Source organism: Paramisgurnus dabryanus, chromosome 12, assembly GCF_030506205.2.
Source record: "Paramisgurnus dabryanus chromosome 12, PD_genome_1.1, whole genome shotgun sequence".
Taxonomy (NCBI): Eukaryota; Metazoa; Chordata; class Actinopteri; order Cypriniformes; family Cobitidae; genus Paramisgurnus; species Paramisgurnus dabryanus.
Window position 1 is genome coordinate 8748307 of NC_133348.1, and position 21364 is coordinate 8769670.

Below are 21364 nucleotides of genomic sequence, written 5' to 3' on the forward strand. Positions count from 1 at the left end.
CGCAACATCGAACGCACAAATATAATGACTGACAGAGCGCAGAAACCACATACAGATACTCCAATTACGTTTGTGTCTACTTATGGACACATATCACATTCATTAAAACATATCGTTCAACGACACTGGCACGTTTTAAGCAGTGACCCCACAATCGGTCATGCTTTCCAAGACCCTCCGCGATTTTGTTATAAAAGAGCATCTAATTTGAGAGATCGTTTGGTGCGATCGTATTTGCCTGCGCCGAGTCCGCTGCGTCTTTCTTTCAAAATCCCAGACGGCAATTTTAAGTGCTTTAATTGTGTGGCATGCAATTACATGCTCACTGAAAAAACTTTTACGCATCCAAAATCTAACAGGACGTTCAGAGTGAAAGGCAGAATCACTTGTTTAACTTCCTTTGTGGTGTATTTACTGACATGCCCATGTGGGTTATTGTATGTGGGCAAAACTAAACGCCAATTGAAAACCAGAATTTGTGAACATAAGTGCAACATTAGGAAGAATGATGAAAGGTCCCCAGTAGCAAGACACTTTAACAGCGCAGGACATGATGCTAACACACTTAGGTTTATGGGTTTAGAAACAGTTAGTCGGCTTATGAGAGGAGGAGATCGTGAGAACCGCCTTCTACAGAGGGAGGCGTGGTATATTTTTAATTTGAATACATGCACACCTAATGGCATGAATGAAGAATTGTCATTGACTTGTTTTTTGTAAAAAACTGTTATTGGTTCACTTGATCTGAGTAACTTTGGTGTACTTCTGATGTAGTTCTGTGTACAATGTGTTAAAAAACAAAAAATGATGATTATATTAATTGTTTTAATTGAATGATTGATGAATGGGATGACACTACATTATCATTGGTCGATTGTGTGGGTGTATGGCGGGGTAGATATACATGAATGAGTTTGGAATGTTCATTCACTTAAGCACACTGAGGAAGGCGCAAAGCCGAAACGCGTCTGTGCCAATAAAAAATACGTTTTTATATGCAAAGTGCGGCCCTTTTCTTTGTTCTTTGAGATCATTTATAAGTCTGGTCAAGCACTCTTATAATAAATTGAGTGAAGCCTGCTCCTACGTAATAATTAGGTCATATCTAACCAATCGCTATCACTTTGTTTATGTAAATGAGGAAGAGTCATATCACTCCCTGGTTAAATACGGTGTACCGCAGGGATCAGTTTTAGGTCCTATCCTGTTCTCGTTATACATGTTACCCCTAGGAGACATTATCAGGAAACATAACATAAGTTTTCACTGCTATGCGGATGATACCCAGCTTTACATCTCCTCGCATCCCAGCGAAACACACACGTTTTCTAAGCTAAAAGACTGCATTAGCGATGTTAGTGACTGGATGGCACATAACTTTCTTAAGCTCAACTCCAATAAGACAGAGGTACTTATTATTGAACCAAATCGCTATAAACATAATATGTCAGATTACAAATTGCACATAGATGGCTGTACTGTGGTGCCATCTTCCACGGTTAGGAACTTAGGTGTGATGTTCGACAGCAACTTATCCTTTGATAGTCATATCGCCAACGTCTGCCGCACAGCATTCTTCCATCTTAGAAATATCTCAAAAATACGACATATACTGTCTACATCTGACGCAGAGAAGCTTATTCATGCTTTTATGACCTCTAGAATAGACTATTGTAACTCGCTACTCGGGGGATGCCATTCAAATCAGGTCAACAAGCTTCAGCTAGTTCAAAACGCTTCTGCAAGGGTACTTACTCGATCTAAGAAGTATGACCACATAAGCCCAATTCTGGCATCTTTACACTGGCTACCAGTTAAATATCGCATCCAATTTAAAATATCACTAATCACCTACAAAGCTTTAAATGGCTTAGCACCCTCATATCTTAGAGAATTACTATCAGAATACAATCCATCACGCACACTACGGTCGCAAAATTCGGGCCTATTGATTATCCCTAGACTATCAAAAGTGTCTAAAAGTGGAAGATCCTTTTCCTACTTAGCCCCTAAGCTCTGGAATGATTTACCAACCGATGTCCGAGAATCAGACACAGTCGATCATTTTAAATCTAGACTTAAAACTTTTCTCTTCAACAAAGCATTCGCATAATTTGTCTAGTAAAGGTTCTTAACTCGCAATAGTTATTTTCACGGAACAAAGCACTCACGGTCATAACACAGACCAACCAAATAAATAAATAAAAACCTTTTCTGCATGAACACTTAAAATGAATTGCATTAAATAGTTTGCCACCGTTTGCCACTGAACCTGCATTAACGACGACAGTGGGGCTTCCGGCCTTAGTCAAACGGTTTGGCACGTATGGTCGGGTTGCGATTTTGGTGCTTTCGTGTGTCTTGTGAATAGTATGCCATACAGACCCGTTTGCCACTGAACCTGCATTAACGACAACAGTGGGGCCTCCAGCCTTAGTCAAACGGGTTGGTATGTATGGTCGGGTTGCGTTTTTCGCGCTTTCGTGTGTCTTGTGAATAGTATGCCATACAGACCCGTTTGCCACTGAACCTGCATTAACGACGACAGTGGGGCCTCCAGCCTTAGTCAAACGGGTTGGTATGTATGGTCGGGTTGCGTTTTTCGCGCTTTCGTGTGTCTTGTGAATAGTATGCCATACATACCCGTTTGCCACTGAACCTGCATTAACGACGACAGTGGGGCCTCCAGCCTTAGTCAAACGGGTTGGCACGTATGGTCGGGTTGCGATTTTGGCGCTATCGTAAGTCTTATGAATAGTATGCCATACAGACCCGTTTGCCACTGAACCTGCATTAACGACGACAGTGGGGCCTCCAGCCTTAGTCAAACGGGTTGGTATGTATGGTCGGGTTGCGTTTTTCGCGCTTTCGTGTGTCTTGTGAATAGTATGCCATACATACCCGTTTGCCACTGAACCTGCATTAACGACGACAGTGGGGCCTCCAGCCTTAGTCAAACGGGTTGGCACGTATGGTCGGGTTGCGATTTTGGCGCTATCGTAAGTCTTATGAATAGTATGCCATACAGATCCGTTTGCCACTGAACCTGCATTAACGACGACAGTGGGGCTTCCGGCCTTAGTCAAACGGGTTAACACGTATGGTCGGGTTGCGATGTTTTTTTGGCGTTTTCTCCTGGTCCTGTAAATGGTATACAATATAGACCCGTTTGCCACTGAACCTGCATTAACGACGACAGTGGGGCTTTAGGCCTTAGTCAAACGGGTCGTCAGGTTTCATTTTCTCTTAAAGATCGGAAGGTGACCCTTATTTACCATATATACCCTCGCATTGGGCCCCCAATTTGCTAAATCCTCAACTGTGGATAACATAATTATGCCGCAATATTTAGTCTGTCTGGAACTAAGCTGAGTTAAACCACATCACTGTGTGACACTTCAATACATATGAACGGCCGCTACGCTAATACGATTTTGTTTTTCTCTCCCTGTCTCGTCCTCGACCCGAGGACGAGACAAACAGACCCAGTCCCGGTAGATGTGAAAGTCGGCACACCTCTGATCTACTGGCTGTCCTTCAACGTTATGCCCAGCTGATACCTGACCAACGATCACCGGCAGAACCGCTTAATCTCCGCTAAATCTCCATTTCCGTTCTCCCAAGGGTTTTTCCCTCCTAGGACTTATTTTTCCTCGGATAAAAGCCCGGGGGGTTTTTTTTCTCCTAGGGGGTTTTTCACCCCGGGGAGGCAGCCTTTTTGGGCTTTAACTAGCTTCCTCCACTATACGTTGCTTTAGTAATACGTGCAATTATAATATTGAGTCATAGCCGCAGCAAATTTAACTGCTCATGCTATCATGTATTTTGTTGTGCTATCTGTCGTTTTCTGTGCTTTTCACTGCTTCTATTTATGTAAAGCTGCTTTGAAACAATTGACTTTTGTGAAAAGCGCTATATAAATAAAATTGAATTGAATTGAATTGAATTGGATTCACGTTTGCCAGATACTGCATAATCTTATTAGATTTTACTGTTAAGGGAGTGTCTTGCGTGTCTTTTGTGAACGTGAGCGTCTCTTTTATTATAAACGGTTTGGACGCGTGTTGAGCAGGCACTTATTTTGACAAAACATGTGATGCACACGTGATCTCTCGACGTGCAGAACACATATTTTAAAAAAAGCAACCATACACATGACACTCCAAACACTTATTTTGATTTAGTGCCCCTCGGATGAGCAGTCACGAGCCGCCACTGGCTGTGAGATACGGTATTACTCCGCCACCGGAAACTGAGTTATTTGTATTCTTTTTGTAGTTTTAAACAGTCGTGCTATCGTGGACTACGCTATCCAAACATTTTTAAAAGATCAGTTATCTGTGTCAACTTGGAAATGGATTTCGAGACATTTGTATGGGAGGATGTGGGTTTTAAGGTCGATTTTGATGAACTGTGGATTATCGCCACCAACTGGGCTGGAGTGTCTATTATTCAAGCTCTCAGCAGAAGAATGTACGTGTGTGAGGCGTTTGGAAAAATAGGTCCACAAGTTTACAACGAATGGTAAAACACTGGTTGTGAAGCAACTTCTGCAGCGATTTTTGTGTGAGCATATTAGTGAACACCCCTGACCACTCAGTGAGTTTCACATCTTTGTAAACGAAATTTTAACGCATTTTAGAAAGGATTGTTCCAGTGGACCTATACAGCCATTGTGGGGGTGGGGGGTGCTACCACAGAAACCAAAAAAAGAAGAAAAATTCTCGCGCCAGCAGCATATGTCCAAATTTCAGTCAAAACCGTTCTATTTCATCATAAACAATCTGAAAACAGGGCTTTAAGTGTAAAATATCGAACTTGTCCTTTAAAAATCACTTATTTCATTGCTAAAAAGTTTATTTTGTGTATTTGGTAGTGGTGCACCGAAATGAAAACTCTGGGCCGAAACTGAAAATTCAGGATTCACTTGGCCGAAAACCGAAATGGAAGCCGAAAATGGATTATTTGGACAACTTTAAAATGTTAGACTTTTCTATATTTGTCAACAAACAAACAAAAATGGCATTGAAAAACCTGTGGTGGTTTTCTGTGGCGGGGAAGAACGTAAGCCACTCGGGCGACGGAAAAATGGCAGCTGTTACTTATTCTTACACGACAGCATCAAGCTTCTGTCATGCTAACACATTGACCCCAGAGGATCTTATGAAAAACTTTCCATTATTTTACTCGAAGTCAATGAAAATCGAGCAGAACCAAAACATATTACAACTGATTATTGTCAAAAAAGTTCAGCGACGGAGTCCCAAGGATGACAGCAGCAATGACAGTGTTCTTAATATGACAAAGTAAGTGTTTGGATTAATGCATTAATGTTTTTTTTAATAAGTTTATACAACTAGTCAACTAAATGAATATAACATGGCAAAGATGAATGCACATTTATATATTGATTCAAAAGATTTATAGCATTTTGCGGAAAAAAATTATATGTTTTATAATAAATCTTTAAATGTTATTATAACCTAAATATGCTATGTGAAAGTTTTTAACAGAAAATTGTGGTTTTAGCTTTTTTCTCCTCATTTCACATTTGTTAAAATCACTTTCATAAACAAGTGTCTGAAACATCATAATGCACACATGACTGTGTGTTTATATTTTAATCTGGATTTATGTAACGAAGCGGGAAGGAGACGAATCCATGTGCAGGAGGTTTATTGCAAAAGTAAAACCACACAGGCAGGCAAAAACATCCAAATAGCGTAATCCAAATAAATAGGCAAGAGGTCAAAACCATGACCATGATCCAAAACAAGAAACAATAACAAGACAAAAAACGCTCGGTAAGGTAGCTGTTACACATACAATACTTCGCAGGGAAATGATCTCAGTGAACCAAATTTATAGTGAATAAACAGGAAGTACAAAGTGAAGTGTGACATGACCAGATTTCAAAATAAAAGACCGGAAACAAAACATGATGTCAAAATAAAAGACCTGACAACAAAACAGAACAGAACACAAGACAAAACTCTTACAATTTAAATCGATGTAAAACTTTTATTTACCTAAAAGGTGCGAACGATTAAAAAATATATTTGTGTTCAACAGAGGAAAGGAATGCATACAGTTTTAAAAGTACATGAGGTTTAGTTAATAACTATAAAATATTTATTTTGGATGAATGATCCCTTTTTGAATGATTTGTTTAATTGTTCGATCCTGGCAATTTTGCATCAACTAAGATTGCCATGATCAAACAACTTCTTAAAATAAATGTATAACAGTAACTAAATTTTTTACACATACATCAACAAGCAGATGAAAACATTTAATTTATTTAGAGCCAGAAATATTTATACAAATTAAACATAAAACAGATTGTCACTCTTTATTCAAATGCCAAACTTATTGACTTCTTGAAGCCACAGATATAAGTGGATATGAGAGTTGTAAAGGCCTTTTGAAAACGTGGATAGAAAAATCCATAGATCAAAGGATTACAAGTAGCGTTAAGATATGCAAACCAAACTAAAACTTCAAAAACATCAGCTGGGGTCACAAAATTTAAAAAAGGGTCAATAACAGTAACAGTGAAAAAAGGCAACCAACAAAGCAAAAATACACCCATGACAATGGCCAAAGTTTTAGCTGCTTTTCTTTCTCTCTGTGCAGAGCTTTGACTCTTTAACTCTCCAGTCACTCTTTCTGACATAACTCTTGCGTGTTTTCTTGCCACATGAAAAATCTTGATATACAGACAGCTCATAATAGTCCCAGGAAGAAAGAATGTAAGAATGGGACAAATAAGACCCCACTGTCTGTTAAAAAACAGAACACAACTTCCCACGCAGTAAGCCTGCATAATGAGTGTTTCCAATCCAACTTTGTTTACCCCTGAAAACACAATGCTAAAACTGTACAGACATGAAAAGAGCCACGTAAAGAGGATTAATACAGTCACAGTGTTGTTTGTGATCCTCATTTTGTACCTCAGAGGGTCACAAATGGCCCAGTATCTATCAATAGATATTAAACTAAGATGTATTAAAGAAGAGATACAGAAGGTCATGTCCAAACTAGAATGAACTTTACAAAAAACATCTCCCAAAAACCAGCAGCCCTCGACAGCTCGCACCATACTGTAGGGCATCACCAGTAAACCCAGCAGACAGTCGCTAGCGGCCAGAGAACAAACGATCAGATGAGTTGGAGACTGAAGCTGTTTGAAGTGAGAGATGGAGATGATGATCAGCAGATTTCCAAACACTGTTGTGAAAATCATGAGTAACATGAAAGCGTACATTGCCACTTTAACAACAGTGAGACGATGAGCTCTAGGACAAGAGTCTGGATGTGAAGGATAACACAGGAGAATATTCTCAGTCTCATTAAAAGTTATCGCGTCTGCCTGAGAATCTGAGAGGACTTCCTTTGTAATTGTAAACAGACAGACAATTATAAAACAAAGTTTAAACAAAACCATTTTAGAAATTACAACATGGTTAAGGCAAATATCTAAAGAAACATAAACATAAATAGAGTACATGCCAATTCAATCTAACTCCACATATGAACTTAATGTACCACAGATGTGTTTATATATACTGTCAGACCCCCCCCCCCTTCCCCATTGTGACTGAACTGAACCGTGTATCTTAAACGTGAAAAATAAACAATGCCAGAGAAAATTCATTTTTGGCTGTATGTTTAAAATATATTTAGCATCTTTTTCAGAAAAGGTTCTTTGTGGCAGTTTTTTTAGACTATAAAAGTAATAGATCTTCTTTGGGAAACCAAAAAGGGTTCTTCTATGGCATCCCTGTGAACAGCTTTATTTTAAAGGGGACAAAATTAACTTTTGTGAGGTGCACGTGTCTCCACATTGTGTGTAAACAACCAGCATTTAGTGGTAAAAAAAATCCACTTTATTTTTATGTCCTAAGTAAAAGTAGTGTTGTAGTCGAGTCCAACTTGAGTCAGAGTCAAGGCCAAGTCAAGAACCAGCTTTATCTGGAGTCTTCTTGACTAAGACTTTACACTAGATCCTAGATCCAACCATGGCTTTGCTATGTCCGGTATGGGCATTGCGGTTATACGGTGACAGAACGCAAAACTTTAGGACCTCAAAACAGCTCTTTGTCTGTTACAGTGGTCAGCAGAGAGGGAGAGATGTCACCAAGCCGAGGATGTCTCCCTTTGCTTATGAATGGCAGGACACCCCGTGCCCATTTAATTTAAGAGCACACTCTACTAGAAGTTTTGCTTCATCTTGGGCACTAGCTCTTGGTTCCTCCCTGACAGACATCTGCAGAGCTGCTGATGGTGCGACACCTAACACGTTCACTAGATTCTATAGTGTACATGTTGAGCCGGTTTCCTTCGTGTTCTCTCCTCATCTGGTGGAACACTGAGCGCCGCCTCGCATGTTGGCTTGCAGCCCTGTATTGGTGCTGCACCGTAGTACCATTATGGAAGGCTGTTTGGTCAAAAAGTGTAAAAGTTTTTCTTGACCACCCTCCACTTGGCAGCTGATGTTGCAGAGCATCGGCTGTCAGCCTCTCACTAGCTGTATTTTCTGTAATCCTAGGTGTTAGGCTCGGTCCTCCCCATTGCATCCCCAACGTGGGGGTTCCCTTGTATTTTCTGTGGCTTTAATCCTACTTCATGTTCATCAGAAAAAAAGAGATGTATACAGGTCTTAAACAATATTAGAGTGATAAAATTATGACAGAATTTAAATTTTTGGGTGAAGTATCACTTTAATACACCCAGGTCTGTAAAAAGATATTTAATGGACCCTTCTTATGACAAGGCCCGGGACAATGACTATCCATGTTGAAGGACCTGATGTAACAGTGTTCCTGTTCCTCAACTGGTAAAACATTGCATTAGCAGTGCAAATGAAACACTGAATAAATATAAGGGCTAAATCCAGTGTAGATTTCTTTGGATCACAGCTCACTAAGTAAAACTAACTGGGCAGTAAAGGAAAACCTCCACTTAAAAAAGTAGTCCCTCTCCTCAAATCGTAAATTATAAATAAACTATGAATCTTTTGCCATTAATATTTTTAAACAACAACATTCAAGGTTTGTCTTGATAAACTTTTCATTCTCTACCTGAGCTTGTGTCAGTCAATAACTCTGACAGACACATACATTAATTAAGCATGAAAAAAAAACAGATATATTTAAACCACAGCTGTCAGTCACACAAGCACATAAGTAAATATTATTTACCCATGAGACTTGTTATTTCTCTGTTTTATTGCAATGACTCTCACAGGAGTTTGACCAATCAAAGGTGTTAATATCAGCAGTCACGCTCTTAGTACCTAAGTGCTTTATTACTGTACATGAACCTCTTTAGTTGTTTACTGTCACATAACTAATGCCCAACAGATCTCAACACTTTAGGGAGACCTAGCAAAGTTTCTAACAAAGCCCTAACAAACTTTAGCCAAAGTTTACCTAACATGAACAGAAAAAACGGATGTGTTTCTAACAACATTTTAAAAGGAATACAGTGTGTGAAACTGGATCAGGTTTTATCCAACAGCTGTAACAATGTAACCGATAAAAATATCTCCCGAAATTGTTCATGTTTATTATTACAGACCAATTTCTCTGCTTGGTTCGCACACATCCACAGCAATGTTGTTGTTGCTAAAGATGCTAGGATTACACTCTTGATCTGGGCTTCTTGCCACAGAAGAACAATTTAACCATCACTCAAAAATATGCTGGGTTGTTTTTAATGCAGGGCTGGGAAAATTACTAAAGACTATTTAACATAATTGTATCTTTGTCAGGAGGCCGGAAATTGACAACCAAATGCTCATCTTCAAAGTTGAAAACACCTGGTGTTTAAAACTGGACTTTTAAGTGTATTAAAGCAATACTTCTTGGAGCTTTAAGTGTATAAACCCCTTTGAGTCGTATGAAAGATGTATGTACTTTTTAGCTTTTAAACTCAGAAGTTCCCTTTTTTCAATTCACGAGAGTTTTATGGACATGTGTATCTCATACGTATCTCATGCGTATACAAAACTACCGCTCCAGTGTGGAGAAAGAGGACTGTTCAGACGTTATTGTATGTGGAATGATATTAATTAATAGCTTTGTTTCAGTTTATTGTTTAAAATGGTCCGTAAGTTTGCATTTTACATATGTAACGTGTGACCTTTTGACGTGACTACGTAATATGTAAGGTCACGCTGGCACATCACACAGCTAGTGCAAGATGAGAAGTTATGATTTAAAAGTACATATTTTTTAATTTCTTTGGCGAGAATGACGATCATTTCGCTAGATAAGGCCCTTATGCCTCGGTTGGGATCATTTAAACCAGTGGTCGCCAACACGTCAATTGCGATCGACCGGTCGACCTTTCACACTTTCCCTGTAGGTCCAGCAAATACGAGAAAAAATAAGTTGGTCCAGGCCCGGAACATCGGGATCACCACGACAATTCCCGGCAGCCTGTAGACTAATTTGCCCTGCTTGCCTGTCAGCCGCTTTATTGCTCTTATGTACCAAAGTAAATTTTTTGAATTCGGCATTGAATAGAAAAATCATCAGTCAGTTTCACTTTACTGCACGTGTGAGCAGAGCATTTGCATCGCTCACGAACCACAACCCTGCAGCGCGTATAGTGTGAATTGGTGAATGGATGAGCCATAATTTGACAGGATTAATTTTTCGCCATTACACCATAACACGCTTTTCCTGTGTTTTATATACACATAATATAAAAACACATAAGAACCTTGCTTTGTGGACTGTGTGTGAATGTTTCTTCAACAAGATTAAAACATGAAACGGAACATGTTCTTCACATATAGTAGCCAAATGATAAGCGGTTCTGTTAGTGATTGATGATGGATAATGGGACGTTTTAAGTATCATTCGATAGGTTACAGTCAAATGCACATGAATGGAGCTCATTTATAAATTAATATAAAATTCCATACGTTGTCAGACCTTATTTGATGAACCAGATATGTTTTTAAAAGGAGAAAATTCCTTATAATAATGACTTAATTAAATTAAAAGTCATTAAAGCAAGATACGACTATAATGACATTTGAAAACATTACTGGATCAGTTCTTATAAAACAATTAGGCTACATACTGTATGTGACCTAATGTAAATTATTTAAGAAGTCTTACTAGAACCTAATCGTTTTGAGAAAGCTTTTCATCAGAGGCGATTCTAGGGTTAGAGCTTTAGGGGTGCTGAGCACCCAATCAGCTCCGCTGCCACCACCCCCTCTTTTTTCCTACAGAAACCAATAATATGTCTATTGTAAAATAGCTATCATTTTAACATTGGTTCAACTAACTCTCCAAAATAAAGATTTTTTTGGAGACCTTTCAGGCATGAAAATGGGTCAGGGGTGAAAAAGATGAGAAGAGAGCATGCTCCCCCTTAGAATTTTTTTAAAATAACATATTTTAAAGCATCAATCTGATGAGTTTTCAAATGCATTTTTTTTGCCAACCTTTTTATTTCTAATTAATGGTGAGCTAGCACATTTTTGCCATTAATGCCATATTAAAGTATCAGGACAAAAGGTGGGCTACAGCAGCAGTGTGGGTATGGTTTTATGTGAATATACAATGTATCGTTTTAAGCCTTTGTCAAAATGACAAATCTCCTAATTTATAACTTTTATTCCTACAACATATGGTAGGTTTATTAATAGTTTGTTAATTTGCAGCTTTTCTTTTAACAGTCCTTTAATTGAACCATTACCTTTACTGTATATGTCTAAAACAAAACACTTGTGACTCCTGCACTAAGGGTTAAAAACGTTATCCCCTTCATATTAGTCTATTGGTTCATTGAACCTGTTGCAACTGTCATGGCGGATGGTCGGTCGGGTGTGGTTGCTGCTCTGCTACTCTACACGCTAATCTTAAAGTTATTCCATCCAGTAAATGTCTCATTTAAACAGTCTCTTAATAACATCGATTTAAAAAATAATAACAACAACAACAACGAACATGGGATTTTTCATAAACAAACAAACATGATTAATTGCTTCTCTGGATACGGAGAGTATGCGTTCACTATCACCTTCTTAACTAGACGTCGGTTTTACCGAAGAAAATCGGAAGGATCAGTGTACAAACAACAACACAACAATGCTGTGATAATAGCAATCTGTTTACTTTTGTCCGGGGACATTCACCAGTGCCCAGGTCCAACCATCATAACAGATGAGGGAAGCATTGTTGACGATTTAATACGCAACTCTACCACTACTCAGAGCTCCATAGGGGATCCAATGATGGCCCGGCTGAGTTTTGATCGCGAACTGGCTCGGCTGACGGGCGTTGCACCTGTTGAGTGTCTGGATCGGAGCACATGGAGGGGAGCGTTGTCGTTGCCATTGCCATCGAAGTGTATGAGTGTCCCGGAGGGATCCGACAAATTGTCGGTTTCGACTGATGACTGGCCATCGTTGGATCGACGGATGGTGGAGCCGGTGGAGATTTACCCTGTGGCGAAAACGGCACTTTCTCGGGTGGTGGTAGGATGCAGTGACTGCCTGCACGCAACTACAAGTTCAAGCGGTATGAAGTTGAACGATAAACTTGATCATGTGGCGATGACGACACTTTCTCGGGTCGCGGTCAGAAGCAGTGACTGTTTGCACGCAACTGCAAGTTCAAGCGGTATGGAGTTGAACGATAAACTTGAGGTACATCATAATAATATTAACAAGAAGCAGCATGCAGTGGTTAACAGAGCAGTACAAAAGAATCGGAAATTTAAAGTCTTTAAAACCGTAAATAACTCTAGAACTATTTGGGATAAGAATGCAAAACCGAAGGGTATATTAGGTGGACACCTAAATATACGAAGTTTAAAATCAAAAAGTGATCAGATTAATCATATATTATTAGAATCTAATTTAGACTTCCTCTGTTTATCAGAAACCTGGCTGCATGACAATTCTCCATCAGCTGCTCTAAATATCCCAGGTTATGATTTTTTTAGGAAGGATCGAGTTGATAAGAAAGGAGGTGGCGTAATGATTTATGTGAGAGACACTATCCGTTGTAATGAGATTATATGGCAAAATCCTATTAATTTAGAATGTATAGGTATAAATATGATTTTATCACCTCAGATGTCTTTTACACTTATAGTTATTTATAGAGCACCTGTTTTAAATAGTAGTTTTTATGATGAACTTAAGAATGTATTATGTCAATGTGATTTTAAGAAGGAAGTTGTTGTTATGGGTGATTTTAATTTAAATTGGGAAGACACATCTATAAGGAAGAAGTTTAAGCAAGTTGTTGATGGTTTTAATTTAGTCCAACTGATCAAAGGCCCAACACGAATAACAAACAGTACTAGTACTCAGATTGACCTAATATTTAGTAACAGACCGGAGAGAATTATAAAGTCATATAATATGATAACAGGGTTGTCAGACCATAATATGGTGCTTATTTCTAGAAAACTAACGAGCAAAAGATTTACAACACGTGCCAGTAATAAGGAATTCGTCGGTATTCCAAAAAATAAGCAAAATGAGTTTAAATCAGCAATTGAAAATATGAATTGGGAAGATTTTGTATCATCTAATATAGACTCAGAAATATCTAGTCAGATCTTTACAGAAAAGTTACAATCTACAATTAGTGATTTTTCTATTAAGAAGAAATACAAGTATAAGAAACAGTCCCTCCCCTGGGTTAATGACAACAGTAAAAAACTAATGAAGGAACGGGATAATGCGTTAAAATTAGCGATAAGATCAAAGATGGCTCATGACAGACAGAAATTTGTAATGTTAAGAAATAAGGTAGTTTGCACATTAAGGAAAGCAAAGGCAGATTTTTTTATTACAATAATTGAAAAATCTCAAGGTAATTCAAAAACAATATGGAGTCAGATTAAAAAACTGACTGGTAAAAATAATACTAAAACTAAAAGTCCATCTGAATTAAAGATCAATGATATAGTGCTACGGAACCCAGTTGATGTGGCACAGGCTTTTAATCAATATTTTGTTGAGTCAGTGGATAAAATAGCTCAAAGTTTTACTATACAACAACCTTATTCACAAACAATTAATGAAAGTGATACAGCTTTTGTATTAAGACCAGTAACTACGTTAGAGGTTAAAAGAGTGGTAATGTCTCTGAGGTCATCAAGGGCTAAGGATATTTATGGTATGGACACCCTCTTATTGAAACAAATTAGTTCTTCAATAGTTAACCCTTTAACTCATATTATTAATTGTTCATTAGATCAAGGGATATTCCCTAGTTCTTGGAAACCAGCGGTCGTGACTCCCATATTTAAGGGAGGCGACACTTGTTTACCCTGTAATTATAGGCCTATCAGTGTCCTACCTATAATATCAAAGGTTTTTGAAAAACTAGTGGCCAAACAAATTATCGATTACCTTAATAATAGTTCCTTCCAATTACATCCAATGCAATTTGGTTTTAGGGCAAATTACTCAACAGAAAGTGCCATATGTTACTTTACAGAAAAGGTAAAATCATTAATTGATAAAGGTGGTGTGGTAGGGGCTGTATTTCTTGATTTACAGAAAGCATTTGACACTATAAACCATAATAACTTATTGCATAAATTAAATGATTTTAATTTCTCAACACATTCTGTAAATTTGATCAAATCTTATCTTTCTTCTCGTTCTCAAATAGTAAAAATTGATAATTGTAATTCTAATTTAGTAGGTCTATCAACTGGAGTACCGCAAGGGTCAATATTGGGCCCAATTCTCTTTAGCTTGTACATTAATGATTTACCCAAAGAGTGTGAACAATGTAATATCTTAATGTATGCTGATGATACAGTCATCTTTACACACGGAAAAAATTCAGAAGAGGTAATAAAAAAGTTGACAGATGTTATGGTAAAAGTTACATCCTGGCTTAATCAGAGTTTTTTGAGGTTAAATGTGTCAAAAACAGTTGGTATGTTTTTCTCTAAAGGACATAACCCTAATATAAACCAGGACATTTTTATTTCAGGAGAGAGATTACAGGTTGTATCAGAATATAAATATCTAGGGGTACATTTGGATTCCTGTCTTAGTTTTAAAATTCACATAAAAAAAATTTGCAAACAGATAAAGTTTAATCTGGTCAATTTTAGGTTTATTAGAAATTGCTTGTCAAATGAGGCAGCAAAGATATATTTCCACTCAATGATTCTTTCTCAGGTCACATATTGTTTGACAATTTGGTCGAATACACATCTGACAGTCTTAAAACCTTTAGAATCCCTATACAAACAAGCACTTAAAATTTTAGATAAAAAACAATTTAGCTTTCATCATTGTAACATTTTAAATAAGTATAATTTGTTTAATTGGGAAAATCTAATCAATTTTAAAAATTGTTGTTTAGTTTATAAGATTATGCATGGTATGGCTCCTCCTTCTTTGGCTGATTTTATAATATTTAAATCTGCTGAAAACAGAATTACAAGAGGTGCAATTAGAGCAGATTGTATAATTCCACGTAGGAGAACAAAATTTGGTCAAACTGTTTTTTCATTCAGAGCTTCACATCAGTGGAATGCTGTACCTCACTCAATTAGAGAGTGCTCATCATTTATCTCTTTTAAGTTTAATCTTAAGAAATGGCTTCTTCATAACCAACAATGTGAACATTAATGTTGCTACGTTTATTATTATTTTTATTAGGATTACTTATAATATTAAATTTAGTATAGACTTGTTGTATTTAATTGTGTTTAATAGAGGTGTTCATGAATTTTAACTGTTGATTGCTGTAATGTATTGATGTATTGTTGTAATGTTTAACCATTTTTGTTTTAGCTTGGAGCCTAATAACATCTGGCAAAGGGACTACCAATGAAAACTAGCCCTAGGGCTAATTTGGGTATATTTACATATACAAATGTTAATTAATGTACACTGTCCCTTTTCGAAACAAATAAATAAATAAATATGTGACGAACTAAAAACATATTTATTGTCTAGTTTGATAGTCAGACAGTTAGTGATTTCACACATAACTTACCGGTACTGGTGGTATACAGTGATATGTAGTTTGTTTTCACTCTGTTCCAAACGCCATGTTTTCATGACGACTGACCAGAAAAGACGCACGTGATGTCATGTTTACATGACTCCCGATTGTTAAAATAAGTCTCAAATTAACTATAAATCATACAATAAACTTTAACAACGGAGACACACGCATGCAACTACCCACTGAGACGCACTGCATGCGTCTTGCGGAAGAACATTGTAACCGGCGCTACTTCTCTCCGTTTAAGTCTATGGACGAGTCACCCAGGTACTTTGCTACTCCGCAGCGCGCGGGTACCCGCCGGACTAAAATAATCCGAAAATAAACACTTATTATACGTGTACCATGGTGATTCATTATAAGACAAAAACACGGCTTGAAAGATTGATTCGTGATGTACTCGCTCATTATAAACATAACGTAAACATTTTGTAAGATTTGAACAAAAAAGTTGCATCTCAACACTTTTAACTGATCTCACTCTGCGTGTGTTTCGCACTGAATGGTCGGGCTAAGTGATGCAGGTACAGAGAAGTAAAAGAAGAGGATGACACCATTTGCTAAGCGGGGAGGTTTTAATTTTCTACCTTATTATTCATTTTAAACCACAAACTACGGAGTATGTTTTGGACATTATTTAACCTGGTCAAAGACGAACGAACATTTTAGAATAATAAAATTTCTTGCCCCAAGTTTTAGGGGTGCTGAGCTCATTTTTAGGGGTGCTGAAGCACCCCTAAAAAGGGGCTAGCCTCGCCCATGCTTTTCATTATTATGAGTCACTTAGTCATTATTATGAGAAAGTATCTTATAATTATAAAATACCAAGTCATTATTATGATAAAGTTTCACATTGCAATGACATACTGACAGTTTTTTTAAATTGTTAAGGACTTTGTCAAACAATGTTTTCCCCTCATTTTGCCACATGGCAAATGGAAATATTTTGAGTTTTCTTAGCATTTGAAAATTTAATCCATGCATTTTATGTTATATAACTATTTAGCCTAAATAAACGCCTCAAGTTGAAGTTTCAGTTTGGGCCCTTTGATAGGTAGATCTTTCCTTACATTTAGGCTGAGTTTGGGGATCTTGGGCGTAAAAAGGTTGGTGACCACTGATTTAGACTCTTTGAATCAGCATCAAAACTACAATTTTAAACTGCGTTGAAATTGTAAACTGTTGAGGTCCATTATATTGAGAAAATCCTGAAATGTCAAAAAACTTAATTTCTTCTCGATTGAACAAAGAAAAACAACTTTTAACTCACTTTTAACTCAAGTCACTTTTACTCCTGTTTTATTATTTTTAACATATTACAAACATATTCTTTTTATTAAAATCACATTTATTTTCTTTAATTGTTTTTTTTTAAATTCTCAAGTATCTTTGTTTTTATTGTGATTTTATCGTCTTTTGTTACATTTTTTTTCTCTCTAATATGTTGTTTTCTCATTTCTATGTAAAGCACTTTGAATGACCTCTGTGTATGAAATGTGCTATACAAATAATCCTGCCTTGCCTACAGTGTTTTCACGTCCCGTTGAAACCCCAACCGAGGTAGTACAACAAAAAGTATCAGGTACTACGTACTGCACCAAGTGGAAAAGCCCCCAGAAACAAGCTAACCCGACTCAAACCAAACCCTGGGGTTGTATGGAATGGAAAAGCGCCTATAGTTGCTGTTAGATAATGAAGCCATTCTTTCATTTCAACCTCTCTTGATCTTAAATGGATTTACAGAGACCCTTTATAATAGACAGTATCTAATAACCTTCACTAATGTTATAATTCAGAAACATATATTATTTAAATCATGACTAAATGACTATTGAGGTCAGTATGTTAAAAGATAAGTTAAAACATTTACCAAATACAAACTGTTTGGCACTTTTTGATCAATGTGTTGTTTAACCTTTGCTGTTTATTTTAATGAATGATCTAATATGTGTAGTACAGCTGGTATATTATAAACTTTAAGTTTATTTTTGAAAGGACACTATGAAACAATTAAAACCTCAGGTGGTGTTGATAACCCAAATTTGACCCACAGGTGAAACTGTTTCCAGTTATGCAACTCTTTGATGTTGTAATCTCTCCATCACAAAGACTTTTGAACTGTTAGCCTTTAGGCTTACATCACTGGGTATCTGCTGAAATGTATAATGTAATGTACATATTATGTGGTTTTAAGATTGTAATTTTATATTCATATTCATGTACAGTATTATTTCAAAGGTCATGGTGCGATGAGTAAAAAAGGTCTCATTTCTACAAGTCTAAGAAAAGATGGTACAAAGTTTAGATTTTAGAATTTAGGATAGAAAATGCATTTCTTTTAGAGGTGGGGTTTTTGCCAGGATACTTCTGGCTAGTTTGACCAGTTGCCGTGATACTCCTGGTTAGTTTTTACCAAGTGGCTTTTAGTATCACTTGGTACAGGTCAAACTGGGTTTTTCTCCAGGTGTCCTTTAGTATCACTTTTTACAGGGCAAACTGGATTTTTGTAGTTTTTATGATGTCTTTGTTCTGGTCAGTATTTAAGGGGCATTGGCAAGGTGTTCAAGGAAGCATCTGTATTCAGACTTCCCGCACTGCTGTGTGTCGTTGTATTTGCCAGGTATGATTTGACTCTGTGATTTTTATTTTATTTACTACTGTTTTAGGTTTTACACTTTATATGTGAATGTTGATATTTTGAGTAACGAATTTGAAAACTAAATGATTGATTTAAGTGTAACCTGCCTGGCATAATAAATTGTTATTTTTGATTCATTTTAAATTCTTCAAAATTGTATTGATTTATTTTAATTCTTTTCAGAAATTATTATTTCCAGTAGATTAGAAGGAGTCTGATATTACCGCAAAATAAGTATGTCAGGATATGATACACTGGTGTTTTGATGTTGAATGGAGCATGGGGCACATTCACCAGGACTCTCAGATTTATGTCTATCACCTGCCTTAGCAAGTTGCATGATCGTGACTAAAATAACTATTTTTATGATCGGAGCAAGCATGGGGCGGCCAGACGTAAAAATATTAGTTTACCCGGCAACCTCTGACTAAGACCAGAACTGGCAATTTTGTGTCCGTGAGATATACGCAACGGCCGACGTATACTCTGTGCGATATTGGGTCCCTAATGAACGAATAACTAAGACTATGGGAATTTATAAATAATCAATAATTTAAATTAATATTAACAATGTATTACGTTTAATTATATAATTTGGAGTCAGATTGGGAAACCCACAGAGTCAAATAAGATAAAATACTAAATTTAAATGAATGTTTTAATTCTTAAAGGAGGAGATTCAGAACACGAGATTCCTTCTCCCCACGCCATTGGACTCCGTCGTTGGACCAGTGGGTGGTTTCTTACAGCTTGGTGATCCCGACGTGATACGTCATACGCTGGAACAAGTGACGTGTACTCCAGAAACAGTGACGTGTACACCAGAACGAGTGTCCCCGGCGCGAGTGAGTGACGTCATACCAGCGCGACATCTCATCCAACACAAAGTATTCCATTCAACTCCGAGTATGAGGTTTGAGCTACTGGTTGGTAAGTTGATTTTCTTTGCCTTTTAGAAGTGTTGAGGGAAAGCATAAGTGCACCATTCAGACACATTTGTAAAACGGGACGGTATTCCCAGTGATAGACCGGAGACCGTAGAAATCCGGTGGGGTATAAGGTTTAGAACAACAACATGGCTTTTCAGGGTGATGATAGTAGCAGTGTAGATAAGGAAATAATGGATTCCCTTGCGCTACGAATTAAACCTCTTCTCATGCGTTTACACTCTGAAGGACTGGAAATAACATGGACAAATGAGCAGATTTTGTCATGGTATTCCACAAAAGGACGGAAATTAGAGAATAAGCGTAAATTCAGAAAAATTCCCGTGGCAATTGTTTATCTACTTCGTCGGAACGATCTCGCAACATTAACCGAAACGCACCAAATGATTGCGGGTATCCGAGAATTAGAAAAAGCCCGGTCGGATGAATTAAAAAAGCTTCGTACTCAAATCGATGCGTCCGTGTTTGAAAAACAAACCTGGGTAAGACAGGGCGGTGCGTTAGAAGCGCAGATTAAAAAACTTGAAAGTAAACTAAAATTGGACAAAGAGTACACTAAAGCGCTCGAAGATTGCTGCGACGGTGCGGGTTTTCATATTGCGGCTGTTAAAAAAGCCGTAATAAATTCTGTTAGCAATGCAGAAGATGATAGCGACGATGAGGATAACGCGCTAATGGAAAGTATGCAGAATGACGTAGTGGCGCAGGAACCAGCTCCGATAAGACGAGAACGCTCTCCGGAGCCTGCCTTAAGAAACCGTTCTAGCGAACAAAGAGGCCGCAGTCCCATAAGGACAAGAATCAAAACAGGCTCGATCGCTAAGAAATCAGTAAATGTTGCTGTGCTGAAAACATTGACCAATGCAGAGGATGAGGTAACTACAATTAGTCGCCCATTAACTTGTGAGGAATGTTCAAGACATAAAGAGGTTGTAGGTGTAATGCCAAGAAAAGGGCCATTTCAACCCTATTGGGATAATTTACTGCTACAGGCATCAGTGTACAATTTAGAACTGAGAGATGTGTGGCAGATAGCTCTCCTCACCATACCGAATGAACTTAAATCAAAAATGCCTGAAAACCTCAGATCTGGAGATATTGTAATTAAAAGGGAGGGTGAAAGAGAAACCGATGTATATGAAAGATTGAAGGCAGCGTTGATGGACTTAAGAGGACCAACGCATGCAGAATGGAACAAAATATTGGAATTAAAACAATTAGGGAGAGAGCCATTTGAAGTGTATGCAGAACGTTTATGGGTGGCTTTTAAAGAGCACTCAGGATTGGAAAATGCGGAAAGGGACCTGGAAGTTTTACTTCAGATCATAAAGAACAACGCAGAATCTCACATTCAACGAGCATTAATGCACGGTTCAGAACCACCTGAAAACACATATAGAGCACTGGTAGATTGGGCATCTAAAATTGAAAGCAGGCTAAAACAAAACAAACCTCATCCTGTTGCAACGACACAATGGACAGCAGAAGGCAATGGAAATATGAAATCCGAGTATAAGTCTCAGTCTCAGCCACGTTGTCATTTTTGTAAAAAGAACAACCACACCGTTCAAAACTGTTTTAGACTAAAATCAGCTAATGAAAATCAGACAACGCTATCTCAATCTGACAAGCGAACGCTTGAACAATTGAAACAATTAATCGAAGAACAAAAGTCTCTGACAAACGGTGGCAGGCAAGTTGAAAGGAAAACTTCGACCGCGGATGACCTAAAAAAGGGCCTACGTTCAGAAATACAAAGT

The 21364-nt window shown here is 37.6% G+C and overlaps 1 protein-coding gene and 1 pseudogene across 1 annotated transcript; both read right to left on the reverse strand.

The window, feature by feature from the left end:
• Window positions 1–21364, reverse strand: part of LOC141279922 (uncharacterized) — an 84019-nt pseudogene that overhangs the window by 44632 nt on the left and 18023 nt on the right.
• LOC135738587 (trace amine-associated receptor 4-like) lies at window positions 6353–7447 on the reverse strand. The gene has a single exon (XM_065256685.1). It carries the CDS (start codon window positions 7445–7447, stop codon window positions 6353–6355), a length of 1095 nt encoding a protein of 364 aa, XP_065112757.1.